General features: G+C 44.1%; 1 protein-coding gene across 4 annotated transcripts in view; it reads right to left on the bottom strand.

Annotated features, from left to right (window-relative positions):
* The window catches only part of LOC121537975 (pleckstrin homology domain-containing family G member 5), a 94752-nt gene that overhangs the window by 11397 nt on the left and 66909 nt on the right, over positions 1–16446 (bottom strand). For 3 of the 4 annotated variants that reach the window (XM_041845663.2, XM_041845664.2, XM_041845666.2), the window contains 2 exons: positions 10914–11105; positions 9629–9799 (listed from right to left, as the gene is read on the bottom strand). In XM_041845663.2, the coding sequence (XP_041701597.1) occupies positions 9629–9799; positions 10914–11105 (363 nt within the window). Of the gene's footprint in view, positions 1–9628; positions 9800–10913; positions 11106–14774; positions 15261–16446 lie in introns of those variants that run through there. The other variant, XM_041845667.2, reaches the window with a different exon arrangement.

Raw genomic sequence — 16446 nt, 5'->3', positions numbered from 1 at the left:
CACAGATTTTCTATGGGATTAAGGTCTGGAGACTGGCTAGGCCACTCCAGGACCTTAATGTGCTTCTTCTTGAGCCACTCCTTTGTTGCCTTGGCCGTGTGTTTTGGGTCATTGTCATGCTGGAATACCCATCCACGACCCATTTTCAATGCCCTGGCTGAAGGAAGGAGGTTCTCACCCAAGATTTGACGGTACATGGCCCTGTCCATCGTCCCTTTGATGCGGTGAAGTTGTCCTGTCCCCTTAGCAGATAAACACCCCCAAAGCATAATGTTTCCACCTCCATGTTTGACGGTGGGGATGGTGTTCTTGGGGTCATAGGCAGCATTCCTCCTCCTCCAAACACGGCGAGTTGAGTTGATGCCAAAGAGCTCGATTTTGGTCTCATCTGACCACAGCCCTTTCACCCAGTTCTCCTCTGAATCATTCAGATGTTCATTGGCAAACTTCAGACGGGCCTGTATATGTGCTTTCTTGAGCAGGGGGACCTTGCGGGCGCTGCAGGATTTTAGTCCTTCACGGCGTAGTGTGTTACCAATTGTTTTCTTGGTGACTATGGTCCCAGCTGCCTTGAGATCATTGACAAGATCCTCCCGTGTAGTTCTGGGCTTATTCCTCACCGTTCTCATGATCATTGCAACTCCACGAGGTGAGATCTTGCATGGAGCCCCAGGCCGAGGGAGATTGACAGGTCTTTTGTGTTTCTTCCATTTGCGAATAATCGCACCAACTGTTGTCACCTTCTCACCAAGCTGCTTGGCGATGGTCTTGTAGCCCATTCCAGCCTTGTGTAGGTCTACAATCTTATCCCTGACATCCTTGGAGAGCTCTTTGGTCTTGGCCATGGTGGAGAGTTTGGAATCTGATTGATTGCTTCTGTGGACAGGTGTCTTTTATACAGGTAACAAGATGAGATTAGGAGCACTCCCTTTAAGAGTGTGCTCCTAATCTCAGCTCGTTACCTGTATAAAAAACATCTGGGAGCCAGAAATCTTTCTGATTGAGAGGGGGTCAAATACTTATTTCCCCTCACTAAAATGCAAATCAATTTATAACATTTTTGACATGCATTTTTCTGGATTTTGTTGTTGTTATTCTGTCTCTCACTGTTCAAATAAACCTACCATTAAAATTATAGACTGATAATTTCTTTGTCAGTGGGCAAACGTACAAAATCAGCAGGGGATCAAATACTTTTTTCCCTCACTGTGTGTGTGTGTGTGTGTGTGTGTGTGTATATATATATATATATATATATATATATATATATATATATACATATATATACACACACAGTGAGGAAAAAAATTAAGAGACCACTGCAAATGTTTCTTAAATCAGCATCTCTACATGTATGACAGCCATTCCATTCCAGTGTCTGTTGAATTCCAACACAGGCACACCTCATTCTACTGAATTAGGTACTGATTAGGTGATCACCTGAACCAAATCTTATTTAACAACAAAAAGTATGAAAAAAACAACTGCTGTGGTCATCACTATCCTCTTGCAATAGGACCAGCTGGATGGCAAAAACAGTGCTAATAGTACCTCAAAAGTAATATTAATAAAAAAATAACTATTGACCATGCCAAAAGTGTTGAAAAGGAACGTTTTGAGTGAGGAAAAGAAGGGTTCAATTCTGGCTTTACTGGCAGAGGGATACAGTGAGCGTCAGGTTGCTTCCAAACTTAAAATTTCAATGACGGCAGTTCATAAGAACAAGTTCAAGCAGCAGACATTGGGGACAACAAAGCTACAGACCGGCAGAGGGCGAAAACGACTCTCTACTGACCGGGATGACCGCAAACTCATTCGAATGTCACTCAACAACCGTAGGATGACATCAAGTGACCTACAAAAAGAATGGCAAACGGCAGCTGGGGTGAAGTGCACGGCGAAGACGGTTCGAAACAGGCTCCTAGGGGCAGGGCTGAAGTCGTGCAAAGCTAGAAAAAAGCCCTTCATCAATGAGAAGGAGAGCCAGGCTAAGGTTTGCAAAAGACCATAAGGATTGGACCGTAGAGGACTGGAGTAAGGTCATCTTCTCTGATGAGTCCAATTTTCAGCTTTGCCCAACACCTGGTCGTCTAATGGTTAGATGGAGACCTGGAGAGGCCTACAAGCCACAGTGTCTCGCACCCACTGTGAAATTTGGTGGAGGATCGGTGAAGATCTGGGGGTGCTTCAGCAAGGCTGGAATCGGGCAGATTTGTCTTTGTGAAGGACGCATGAATCAAGCCATGTACAAGGTTGTCCTGGAAGAAAACGTGCTTCCTTTTGCTCTGACATTGTTCCCCAACTCTGAGGATTGTTTTTTTCCAGCAGGACAATGCGCCATGCCCACAGCCAGGTCAATCAAGGTGTGGATAGAGGTCCACCAGATCAAGACCCTGTCATGGCCAGACCAATCTCCAGACCTGAACCCCATTGAAAACTTCTGGAATGTGATCAATAGGAAGATGGATGGTCATAAGCCATCGAACAAAGCCGAGCTGCCTGAACCTTTGCGCCAGGAGTGGCATAAAGTCACCCAACATCAATGTGAAAGACTGGTGGAGAGCATGCCAAGACGCATGAAAGCTGTGATTGAAAATCAGGGTTATTCCACCAAATATTGATTTCTGAATTCTTCCTAAATTAAACCATTAGTATTGTGTTTAAAAATGAACATGAACTTATTTTCTTTGCATTATTCGAGGTCTGACAACACTACATCTTTTTTGTTATTTTGACCAGATGTCATTTTCTGCAAATAAATGCTCTAAATGACAATATTTTTATTTGGAATTTGGGAGAAATGTTGTCAGTAGTTTATTGAATAAAACGAAAATGTTATTTTTACCCAAACACATACCTATAAATAGTAAAACCAGAGAAACTGAAAATTTTGCAGTGGTCTCTTAATTTATTCCAGAGCTGTATGTATACACACACACACACACACACACACACACACACACACAGTGGGGAAAAAAGTATTTAGTCAGCCACCAATTGTGCAAGTTCTCCCACTTAAAAAGATGAGAGAGGCCTGTAATTTTCATCATAGGTACACGTCAACTATGACAGACAAATTGAGAAAAAAAAATCCAGAAAATCACATTGTAGGATTTTTAATGAATTTATTTGCAAATTATGGTGGAAAATAAGTATTTGGTCACCTACAAACAAGCAAGATTTCTGGCTCTCACAGACCTGTAACTTCTTCTTTAAGAGGCTCCTCTGTCCTCCACTCGTTACCTGTATTAATGGCACCTGTTTTAACTTGTTATCAGTATAAAAGACACCTGTCCACAACCTCAAACAGTCACACTCCAAACTCCACTATGGCCAAGACCAAAGAGCTGTCAAAGGACACCAGAAACAAAATTGTAGACCTGCACCAGGCTGGGAAGACTGAATCTGCAATAGGTAAGCAGCTTGGTTTGAAGAAATCAACTGTGGGAGCAATTATTAGGAAATGGAAGACATACAAGACCACTGATAATCTCCCTCGATCTGGGGCTCCACGCAAGATCTCACCCCGTGGGGTCAAAATGATCACAAGAACGGTGAGCAAAAATCCCAGAACATTTTTTACATTTTAGTCATTTAGCAGACGCTCTCATCCAGAGCGACTTACAGTTAGTGATGAAATGTATGCAGGTAATGGTTACATAGCCTATAATACATTCTACAATAAAGATTAATACACCAAACAAATCATTTACTGTAATGGGCTAAGTATTGCATGCAGTTTAACATTTGTGTTTCTTATTTGGATGAGCGGTTGTTTAATAGTGCGAGGCAAATTTCAGATGGCTTGTGAGGACTCAAATGGTCTCGACTCCCCCTTGTGGCTGACTGAAAGGCATGCTGCAAGTTGTAAGCATGGGCACAAATGGCCATTACCTACAGTAATTCATGTGCTTAAATTGATAAATGTTTCACTGGAGCAAACAAGGGGTCCATCACCATGTCAATTTACACAAGGTTGTACAAATAGTAACCTATTCCAGACGTGTCAATGTGAACAGTGCATTTATTTTTATAAAACAGGTCAATTTCCCCATTACAATGAAAGGACATTCACCTGAACTATCCAGAGACCAGATCGCAACTTGATTTATATACAGTTCTTTGGGATGTATAAGAGCAAACCAGTTTCTTTTTTTGCTCCTCTTGCGAAGTTAAGCTCATTCCACTAAGGCACAGTACAGGTGAAGGGCCACCTAAGGACTGGGCTCTGGTCCAATGCTGGTCTTCCTTTAGGCCAGGGCAGGGAAGTCCTCTGGGTCATCAGGGTTTGGTGCCTGTCCCTGCTGGACCCGGGCTTTTTCAGGAGGCTTCTGAGGAGAAATGGTCTCTGGCCGAGTGGCTGGGCCACCTCGTCCACGCCCCCCTCTTCCTCTGGTCCCCCGTGAGGGTCGTCCAAGGCTGCCAAAGTCAATCTTCAGTTTAGCCGTGATGTCATTGGCGGGGCGACGGAGAGATGCAGCGTCATCCTCCTCCACAACCTCCTCAACTTGCTCCTCAACCTGTTTCTTGGACTTGTGGATGACTACCGAGTCAGAGGGCACAATGGTATCAGCCTTGCGCAGATTGAACTCCTTCTTGGGCCGGTTCTGTTCCTGCAGGGCTTTCCACTCATCCAGAGACATCTCCACAGCAACCTCCACCGCTGCTTCCCCCTCACCTTCAGTCTCAGGGGCGAGATTTGCACCAGTCTCTGCCACCTCATCGCCGTCACCTCCCTCCTCAGTGGGAGCCCCATCAGAACCACACGGGGGGACCTAGTGAATGACCTGCAGAGAGCTGGGACCAAAGTAACAAAGCCTACCATCAGTAACACACTACGCCGCCAGGGACTCAAATCCTGCAGTGCAAGACGTGTCCCCCTGCTTAAGCCAGTACATGTCCAGGCCCGTCTGAAGTTTGCTAGAGTGCATTTGGATGATCAAGAAGAGGATTGGGAGAATGTCATATGGTCAGATGAAACCAAAATAGAACTTTTTGGTAAAAACTCAACTCGTCGTGTTTGGAGGAAAAAGAATGCTGAGTTGCATCCAAAGAACACCATACCTACTGTGAAGCATGGGGTGGGAACATCATGCTTTGGGGCTGTTTTTCTGCAAAGGGACCAGGACGACTGATCCGTGTAAAGGAAAGAATGAATGGGGCCATGTATCGTGAGATTTTGAGTGAAAACCTCCTTCCATCAGCAAGGGCATTGAAGATGAAACGTGGCTGGGTCTTTCAGCATGACAATGATCCCAAACACACCGCCCGGGCAATGAAGGAGTGGCTTCGTAAGAAGCATTTCAAGGTCCTGGAGTGGCCTAGCCAGTCTCCAGATCTCAACCCCATAGAAAATCTTTGGAGGGAGTTGAAAGTCCGTGTTGCCCAGCGACAGCCCCAAAACATCACTGCTCTAGAGGAGATCTGCATGGAGGAATGGGCCAAAATACCAGCAACAACTTGTGAAGACTTACAGAAAATGTTTGACCTGTGTCATTGCCAACAAAGGGTATATAACAAAGTATTGAGAAACTTTTGTTATTGACCAAATACTTATTTTCATCATAATTTGCAAATAAATACATTAAAAATCCTACAATGTGATTTTCTGGTTTTTTTTTCTCAATTTGTCTGTCATAGTTGACTTGTACCTATGATGAAAATTACAGGCCTCTCTCATCTTTTTAAGTGGGAGAACTTGCACAATTGGTGGCTGACTAAATACTTTTTTTCCCCACTGTACATACATACACATCCTTTAAAAATATATATTTTCCTTTATTACTTCCCAACCCCACCAACCCTCCCCTATTTTGAGTAAACTAGTGAACAACAACGCTTAGGCCTCTACTTCCAGCTTATACATACTATATATATATTTTATGGACACAATCAATTTTACAATAGTTCTATTTTGTTTGTTTTTACTCCTGAACTTCCTCTACCCCTCAACCTCTCCGATCATTTTCATGATGTCCATCCGGTTTGCTTCTATATGCCATATCTTTCAATCTGTGCGCTTTCACAAAAGTTCTCAACCTACAACCTATATACATTTTACGGACACAGTATGTTTTACATGAGTTATCTAGTTGTTATTAGTCTCAACCTTCTGCTCCATTCAACACCACCCATCTATCTCTTAACACCATCCTTATTGGATTTCTAATTGCCATATATTTTTCACCTGTACTGTGATGTTTCACAAAAGTTCCGAACCCTTCTATTCTCATTGTTTCTACAGATTGTAAATTGAAAATATTTTTTTTTGCTAAAAGCATTGGAATTTTAGTGTACTTCCTGAATTGATATGGAATTGAAATGGAATTGACCCCAACCCTGATGTGAACACAACACATTCACTTTGCTTAATGAAAACTACAGCTCCCTTCAGCCCAGCATCCCCACATAGTTCTTGACTTGATTTCTCTCATTAATTATTTTATTTCTCTCTAAAGAAACGGCGCGTTGGGCTCACAAAAACCCCAAACTAAATGGAATTCAAGTAACTGAAACGACATGTCAATTAGTTGTTTAACAACCAGGAAAAAGCTACATTTTGATGAATCGCTCAGCACTGTTGCCATGTGTTGTGGCTGTCTATTGGTATGTCTGTACGTACTGTATACTGTCACAGTTTATTATTACTGTTATTGAAAAACAAAACAATAATTTAAACAATAAAAAGAAGTGTGAAATTTGAAATTAAATATGTTTGTTAATATGGGTTATTGTTAATGGGAAAATTGATGGCTACAACAATCAAACTAGTAGTAGTAATTTAAAAGATCAATAAAAAAGAACTGTGGTGCACATCAATGTTATAAACGTATCTTTAGGGCAATAATTCAGTCAATTTAGCGCGATATGTATTTTTGTTCATATCGCCCAGCTCATGAGATCACAGCTTTACTGTTACATGTCTACCCACACACATCAGCGCACACACAAGAGTATGAAAGAATTATACCTTTCTAGATAGCACTTAAACACTGATTAAATTGGTGTGACTGACTAATAATCCCCACAAACCTTGATCCCCAATCACACACTGGTTAAGAGTAACTCACCAGATACAGCAATGGGCCTTTTGACAAGTTTTTGACAAGTCAGCTAGTGATAGACATTATATATGTAATAGGCAGGGTAATAGAAACTTGAAAGTATGACAGAAATGTAATTCCTCTGCCTACCTGTCTATTTGGCCTGATTACCTGAGCCCACCTCTAAAGGTTGAGAGTTGTGCCCGGGAAGAGAGATGGCTGCTATTGATCTGGTAACACATATATTAAATATATACATTAACCTTAATAACAGCTAAATAACAATGGCTGTAAACGTTATCTATCAGCCCTCTGTTACTAGGAAATAATGTGAATGGATGGGCGGGAGATTGTCAGACCGAACCAGGAACTGATTGTGTACAGTTTGACTTGTTATGGAAGTAGTTTGCATTCTTTGAATTTTCAAAAAATGCCAACGTGTGCATTTCAATAATTGTGAGTAGCTACAGGCCACTGCCAAAATAAAGGAAACGTCAACATAAAGTGTCTTAATTGGGCGTTGGGCCACCACGAGCCGCCAGAACAGCTTCAATGTGACTTGGCATATATTCTACAAGTGTCTGGAACTCTGTTGGAGGGATGCAACAACATTATTCCACAAGAAATTCCATCATTTGGGGTTTTGTTGATTGTGGTGGAAAACGCTGACTCAGGTGCATCTCCAGAATCTCCAATATGAGTTAAATTGCGTTGAGATCTGGTGACTGAGACAGCCATGGCATATGGCTTACATCGTTTTTATGCTCATCAAACCATTCAGTGACCACTCGTGCCCTGTGGATGGGGGCATTGTCATCCTATGGGGGCATAGCCATGTTATCCAAAATAATGGCCTACCCAGCATTTTTCATACATGACCCTAAGCATGATGGGATGTCTTAATTAACTCAGGAACCACACCTGTGTGCAAGTACCTCATTTCAATATAATTGGTATCCCTCATTTATACACACTGTGCATTCGGCAAGTATTCAGACCTTGACTTTTTCCACATTTTGTTACGTTACAGCCTTATTCTAAAATGGATTAAATTGTTGTTTTTCCTCATCAATCTACACACAATACCCCATAATGACAAAGCCAAAACAGGTTTTTAGACATTTTTGCAAGAAATTCTTTTTTTTAAAATTGTTGAAGCACCGTTGGCAGCGATTACAGCCTCGAGTCTTCTTGGGTATGATGCTACAAGCCTGGCACACCTGTATTTGGGGAGTTTCTCCCATTCCTCTGTGCAGATCCTCTCAAGCTCTGTCAGGTTGGATGGGGAGCGTCGCTGCACAGCTATTTTCAGGTCTCTCCAAAGATGTTTGATTGAGTTAATGTCTGGGCTCTGGCTGGGCCACTCAAGGACATTCAGAGACTTGTCCCGAAGCCACTCCTGCATTGTCTTGGCTGTGTGCTTAGGGTCGTTGTCCTGTTGGAAGGTGAACCTTCACCCCAGTCTGAGGTCCTGAGCGCTCTAGAGCAGGTTTTCATCAAGGATCTCCGTTCATCTTTCCCTCGATCCTGACTAGTCTCCCAGTCCCTGCCGCTGAAAAACATCCCCACAGCATGTTGCTGCCACCCCCATGCTTCACCGTAGAGATGGTACCAGGTTTCCTTCACACGTGACGCTCGGCATTCAGACCAAAGAGTTCAATCTTGGTTTCATCAGACCAGAGAATCTTGTTTCTCATGGTCTGAGTCGTTTAGGTGCCTTTTGGCAAACCCCAAGCGGGCTGTCATGTGCCTTTTACTGAGGAGTGGCTTGCGTCTGGACACTCTACCATAAAGGCCTGATTGGTGGAGTGCTGCAGAGATTGTTGTCCTTCTGGAAGGTTCTCCCATCTCCACAGAGGAACTCTGGAGCTCTGTCAGAGTGACCAATGCCCTTCTTCCCCGATTGCTCAGTTTGGCCGGGCAGCCAGCTCTAGGAAGAGTCTTGGTGGTTCCAAATTTCTTCCATTAAGAATGATGGAGTTCTTGGGGACCTTCAATGCTGCAGAAATGTTTTGGTACCCTTCCACAGACCTGTGCCTCAACACAATCGTGTCTCAGAGCTCTACGGACAACTCCTTCGACCTCATGGCTTGAATTTTTGCTCTGACATGCACTGTCAACTGTGGGACCTTATATAGACAGATATGTGCCTTTCCAAATCATGTCCAATCAATTGAATTTACCACAGGTGGACTCCAATCCAGTTGTAGAAACACCTCAAGGATGATCAATGGAAACAGGATGCACCTGAGCTCAATTTCAAGTCTCATAGCAAAGGGTCTGAAGACTTATGTAAATAAGGTATCTGTTTTTTATTTTAAAGAATTTCTAAAAACCTGTTTGGCTTTGTCATTATGGGATATTGTGTGTAGATTGATGTGGATTTTTTATTTATTTAATCCATTTTAGAATAAGGCTGTAATGTAACAAAATGTGGAAAAAGTCAAGGGGTCTGAATAGTTTCCGAATGCACTGTATGACCACTGTGGTTGTGTCAGTGGATGAGTGTGTGTTTCAGGGAGTTTGTGTGTGTGTGTTTTGGTGAGTGCCTGTATTCATGTGTGTGTGTGTGTTCGTTACCGTACCTCAGGGTTGTCCAGTAGCTGTGTCCAGCTGTCCTCCAGGGCAAAGCTGGTCTCCTCTTCTTCCTCTTCCCAGGAGTCCTGGTGGAAAGAGAGCTGAGGAGGAACCTTGGGAAGGCCAAACAGAGTGTACGACTGCAGCTTATTCTGGAGCTGCTCCATGCGGTCCACCTCCTGTTAGAATGGACACTAACACATGTAAACAAACACAGACCCTGGGCAATATTATTCTTCCTGCTTCACTAGAAAGTAATTCACATGTACATCACATTTAGATGAAATCATAAGGTCAGTATTACTATAGGAAGGGGAGAGGCAGGAACAGTGTATTTTCCTGTCCATTACAATATTATAATAGAGCTTATTACACTCCTAAAGCAAAATGTAAACAGGATTGAAATGCTGCATTAGCATAACACTCCCTCGAGTCCACTGAATTCTTAAATCTGTTAACAGCTATACAGCCTATTGTCCTGCCAGGACCCAGACCAGCCTTATGTACTTATGAAAATGAGCTCTGTGCATTGAGATCAGTTGGACAATAGAGGTGGGTGGACGGGGAAGGATGGGGGGTGCCAACTGTGCTTTAGGGACCTGTCCCTTGAAGGGGGTACAGGATGCCCTGATTCACCCCTGCTTTGTGGAGGAGAGGGGCCAGGTCTCTGATCCGCCCCTACCCTACACTGCCCTGACAAGATGAATAGAGATGATCTGGTAGCTGACAGGTGAGTGACAGACGCCGTCTCCCTCTGACATCTGCTACTGTGCAGGATATGACCTCAGGGGAGTGGAGACAATGTACGTGTGTGTGGGGGGGAGAGGGGAGTGTCTGTGTACGTGTGTGTCTATCTGCGTGTGTGTGACTGTGTGCTTTGTTAGGCTGGCTAGGAGATAAAGGCTAATGATTATTGCCATTTCAGATCCTGTCTTATTTTTCCATACTTGTGTGTGGACAGTTATTATTATCATCATCATAGTAGGGACCTGAATAGAATTTAGTCAAACATGGATCACCTTTGTTAAACCTTTGTTCTTCCAGGCCACTTCCACCACAGCTACTGAGCATATTTGTTTAGTGGAAAGTTGCTGTGTGAGCCAACTCAGAGTCTTTGGAGAGAATGGAAGTGATCTCACTGGGAGCTGAGTGGAAATGGCCTTCAACCCCCGCACCCCACACACACACACACACACACGCTTGCGCACACACCAAACCCCCACCACCAAGCCCCTCCCTCTACTAGTGGCTGGGTTTCCTCTCTGACGGCCCATACCAGGCCTTTCCCTTCACCTTGCCGAAAGCCCCTGCTCCAGCGTTGGAGCTGAAGAAGCCTGAGAAGCGGCTGGCTGCACGGTTCTTCCAGCTGTCCGGTCCAGGTCCTACGCCTGGCAGAGAGCCGCTCAGCCCGGCCAAGGAGTCCGGAGACGGGATGCTGGCATCCCCAAGGAACTCTGTCATGTTTTTCCTGCGACGCGCCTGACCCTGCAAAAACCAGGAGAGAGAGGAGACCAGTGTTTATATGGAGTCACCACCAAAGGGAGAGAGAGAGAAAGACAGAGAAACAGACAGAGGTAATAAAAGGTAAGTAAGATGGAAAGTGTTTAGGTGATGACATAGTGAATAGTGAGTCGTCAGGCAGAGATGAGGAAAGAGAAGAGACAGGTTGAAAAAGATGAGAAATAAAGGAGAATAAACAGGCAATCAGAGGGTATTTTTGAAGTGAGGGATGACATCAGCATCAGGAGAGCTGTTAAAGCCATCCTAACATCTTAACTGCCGTTCAGACACATACAGGATCAGATGAAAGGAATACCACTTCCTGAGACGGAACACTCCTTAAATCACAGATGGAACATGGCAGGACGGAGGGACAGAAGGACGGCTGGAGTCACTCCACTCCATCGTTCCATTACTATCGTTACCCTGTCAGCAAGCAAGCACTGCGGCCGGCCTGTGCGTCTTAAAGACATGCAATCTCAATCCACTTTACGAGCACCGGCCGCCAAGCAAACCAAGCAAACATGGGCCTTCTCAGGCCTCAGTATCTGAGGAAGCAGCTGTTTTTGCAATCAGAGAGAGACAGTGTGTCAATGCAGAGTAATCTGCTAGTGGGGACTAGGGAGTCGATGGGGCATTGACCCATTTATGTCATGACACAGTAGAGCAGGGTTTCCCAAACTCGGTCCTCGGGACCCCAAGGGGTGCACGTTTTGGTTTTTGCCCTAGCACTACACAGCTGATTCAAATAATCAACTAATCATCAAGCTTTGATCATTTTAATCAGCTGTGTACTGTTAGGGCAAAAACCAAAATGTGCACTACAAGTTTAGATAGCTGGCAGCTAGACTAACTTACAATCTAAAATAATTTAGCTGACATGGGCTAATTAAGTGACTGCTGATGCACAACCAAATTTCGAAATTGCACCTTGTGTATTCTACTATTCTAATTCTCAACAATAAATTGAGACCCCGACTGAGTTCCCCCAAAAAATTGGTCAGCGGGCCTACAGGATAAGACCCACAGTGAGAATGTACACAAAGAGGTCGGTAAGCATTGAGTAGTGGTCTCTAAACCAACTGTCAGATGGAGAGGAGCAATAGTAAACCACTCTCTCTCTCTGCAGAAACACACATGCCCATCTATAAACAATACTGTTCCAAATGCGTTACCTTTCGGGATTCTTTAAAAGCTTTCATGCAGAAGCAAACGTTTAGACCAATCGTTGTAGTAGAGTACAGCCGTAGTCAAAAGTTTTGAGAATGACACAAATGTTACTAATTTTCACAAAGTCTGCTGCCTCAGTTTTGATGATGGCAATTTGCATATACTCCAGAATGTCATGAAGAGTGATCAGATGAATTGCAATTAATTGCAAAGTCCCTCTTTGCCATGAAAATGAACTTAATCCCCAAAAAACATTTCCACTGCATTTCAGCCCTGCCACAAAAGGACCAGTTGACATCATGTCAGTGATTCTCTCGTTAACACAGGTGAGAGTGTTGACGAGGACAAGGCTGGAGATCACTCTGTCATGCTGGTTGAGTTAGAATAACAGACTGGAAGCTTTAAAAGGAGGGTGGTGCTTGAAATCATTGTTCTTCCTCTGTTAACCATGGTTACCTGCAAGGAAACACGTGCCGTCATCATTGCTTTGCACAAAAAGAGCTTCACAGGCAAAGATATTGCTGCTAGTAAGATTGCAACTAAATCAACCATTTATTGGATCATCAAGAACTTCAAGGAGAGAGGTTCAATTGTTGTGAAGAAGGCTTCAGGGCGCCCAAGAAAGTCCAGCAAGCGCCAGGACCGTCTCCTAAAGTTGATTCAGCTGCGGGATCTGGGCACCACCAGTGCAGAGCTTGCTCAGGAATGGCAGCAGGCAGGTGTGAGTGCATCTGCACACACAGTGAGGCAAATACTTTTGGAGGATGGCCTGGTGTCAAGAAGGGCAGCGAGGAAGCCACTTCTCTCCAGGAAAAACATCAGGGACAGACTGATATTCTGCAAAAGGTACAGGGATTGGACTGCTGAGGACTGGGGTAAAGTAATTTTCTCTGATGAATCCTTTCCGATTGTTTGGGGCATCCGGAAAAAAGCTTGTCCGGAGAAGACAAGGTGAGCGCTACCATCAGTCCTGTGTCATGCCAACAGTAAAGCATCCTGAGACCATTCATGTGTGGGGTTGCTTCTCAGCCAAGGGAGTGGGCTCACTCACAATTGTGCCTAAGAACACACCATGAATAAAGAATGGTACCAACACATCCTCCGAGAGCAACTTCTCCCAACCATCCAAGAACAGTTTGGTGACGAACAATGACTTTTCCAGCATGATGGAGCACCTTGCCATAAGGCAAAAGTGATAACTAAGTGGCTCGGGGAACAAAACATCAACATTTTGGGTCCATGGCCAGGAAACTCCCCAGACCTTAATCCCATTGAGAACTTGTGGTCAATCCTCAAGAGGCGGGTGGACAAACAAAAACCCACAAATTCTGACAAACTCCAAGCATTGATTATGCAAGAATGGGCTGCCATCAGTCAGGATGTGGCCGAGAAGTTAATTGACAGCATGCCAGAGCGGATTGCAGAGGTCTTGAAAAAGAAGGGTCAACACTGCAAATATTGACTCTTTGCATAAACTTTATGTAATTGTCAATAAAAGCCTTTGACACTTATGGAATGCTTGTAATTATACTTCAGTATACCATAGTAACATCTGACCAAAATATCTAAAAACACTGAAGCAGCAAACTTTGTGAAGACCAATACTTGTGTCATTCTCAAAACGTTTGACCACGACTGTACAATATTTTCCTTCTATCCAAAGAAATATTACTTTTACTCCATATCGTGGATAGTTTTCCTCTGTTTTAGTATTAAAGTGGGACGAAAATCAAAGGGGAAAGGACCAAATAACTCAAGCAAAATTTCCCATCCACTATATTTAGATATATTCGTTTTAGTGGGGCAAACAGTGAGGCCTCTCATCCAGCTCTGACCAGGGGGATTTCTGGGGGATCTCGGCCAAGAGGACAAGGACACAGGTGCAGGAAGTGGACAGACAGAGAGAGAGAGAGACAGAGAGAGACAGAGAGACAGAGAGACAGAGAGACAGAGAGAGAGAGAGAGAGAGAGAGAGAGAGAGAGAGAGAGAGAGAGAGAGAGAGAGAGAGAGAGAGAGAGAGAGAGAGAGAGAGAGAGAGAGAGAGAGAGAGAGAGAGCGAGCGAGCGAGCGAGACTCTGGTCTCTGCCAGTGACAGCAGCTCATTGGGCTTGACTAGAGAGGCTAAATTCCTATTACCTTGGCGCAGGAATGCTCTGGCAACAGATACACAGTGTATGGCAGGGGAGAAAAATGTGACTCTTGGTTTTAGTGACATGGGTTTCAGAGTAGTACGACAATTAACATTTAACCAAAACTAAAAACGAAACAGTATCAGTCATTTGCAGGACATTACAGTACAAAACAAAGCCCTGGCACTGTCCCAACCACCCCAAATTCAAGTAGGCTAAAGCCTCTACTGACTAAGAATTACTGTCTAAACTAGGATGTATAATTCTACCTTACACCGCAGATAGATAACACAGATATAGTAGGGGAAAGGAGCCCCAAAGTTTCACACACAATGTAAGCTGTAGAGTACTCACCATTAAAGCCAGTGGCATGTCAAAGATCTGAAAAACCATCCTAATCCTTCTGTTAGTTAGAGATTGCAGCCCATACTGGACCCAGCTGCTGTGTTCTCTCAAGTTCAACCTTCCTTCTCTTACGCATACATACACTCGTGCCAGAGCCCTCAGACTAAGAGGGGAAGCCCCGAAGCGCGACAGCTGGAACAATGAGAGGTTGTTCCTTATCAAAATGTGCTTCTGAAGTCCAGTTATGACCTGAGATGTCTTGCTCAAGTTGAAAGAGTCCAGGTTTTTATGTCTGATAGAGAAGCTTGTTTCCTTCCTATCTCCATGAATACACCATGAGCACCACCCCAGGTCTCGTCTTTGAACTCCGTGTCTCTGTGGTAGTCCTGCCTGTCTCACTGTCCTAACTCTGAGAGGTGAAGCCTGCTGTGCTGACTGAGTCTGCTGCCTGCCTAGAATTTCACACAGCCACTGTCCTGGAGTCATAGCAACCAGGAGGATCCTGCCTGCCCCATTGTGTTGAGGAGGAAAGGAAGAGGAGGCGGGGCTACAGGAAAAGTGAGTGAGTGTCTGTGTGTGATCTGCATAGAAAGGGGTGTGGCCAGAGCAACAGCTTGCAGGGCTCCAACAGAAAATAACCTACATCCTGGTGCTGCAGAGGACATGCCAACTGTTCATAGTAACTCACCCTTTGTTTAGTCGCTGCCTCTGACGTCCACTTTCCTTGTTCTGACTGTTCTGAATCCCCCACAGACACACATCCACACCCCCTCTCCCTTCAGCGCTTTTCCCTTTTCTTTTAAACCACTGAATCTCTCTCCAAACTGACTGACAGCTTTACGGCATTTAATCTGGCATGCCTCCAAATCCGCTCCCTGATTGTAAATTAAACTGATACTCTATAGATGTACATTCAGACATATATTCAGGCTGTCACTAGTGTGACGACTGTACCAAGCATATAGAAACGTACCTACAAGGACAGTTGTGCCCTTGGGAGCAACGCTAATTGTCACGTATAGACAAATAGATTTTGGAATGTTTCCAGAAGGAGAAAAAGAGGCAACGAGTGAGCTAACAAAAGCATGTCTTACTGAATTGGTGAGAACTTGAGTTAGGGCTTTACCTCAGTGACATGACGACAAAGTCTTGCTCTATTGCGGTTTGAAGCCAAGTTACCCAACCCATTAGGCCTATGTTTCCTCAATCAATTCTGTTTTTGTTTGCCCGTGGACACAGAACTTTCCACAACGCTTTCCTGGTTGACTGTAACAAGGAAATAAATGCCCAGTACTGACCTGTTTTAACACATTTCTTAAGTATGCTTAGATATTCCTCACAAAACTGTCAAAGACTCCAGCCACCCTAGTCATAGACTGTTCTCTCTGCTACCGCACGGCAAGTGGTACCGGAGCGCCAATTCTAAGTCCAAAAGGCTTCTTAACAGCTTCTAGCCCCAAGCCATAAGACTCCTGAACAGCTAATCATGGCTACCAGGACCCCCCCACTACTTATTTTTCTTTAAACTGCATTGTTGGTTAAGGGCTTGTAAGTAAGCATTTCACTGTAAGGTCTACACCTGTTGTATTCGGCGCATGTGGCAAATACAATTTGATTTGATATATGACTAAGCAAACACTGCTTTACCCAAGACGTGGCAGCAAAACTACACACCATCAAA

The sequence above is a fragment of the Coregonus clupeaformis genome, chromosome 24 (genome assembly GCF_020615455.1).
Source record: "Coregonus clupeaformis isolate EN_2021a chromosome 24, ASM2061545v1, whole genome shotgun sequence".
Taxonomy (NCBI): domain Eukaryota; kingdom Metazoa; phylum Chordata; class Actinopteri; order Salmoniformes; family Salmonidae; genus Coregonus; species Coregonus clupeaformis.
Note: the sequence above shows the minus strand (reverse complement) of the source record. Positions and strands in the feature narration are given on the sequence as shown.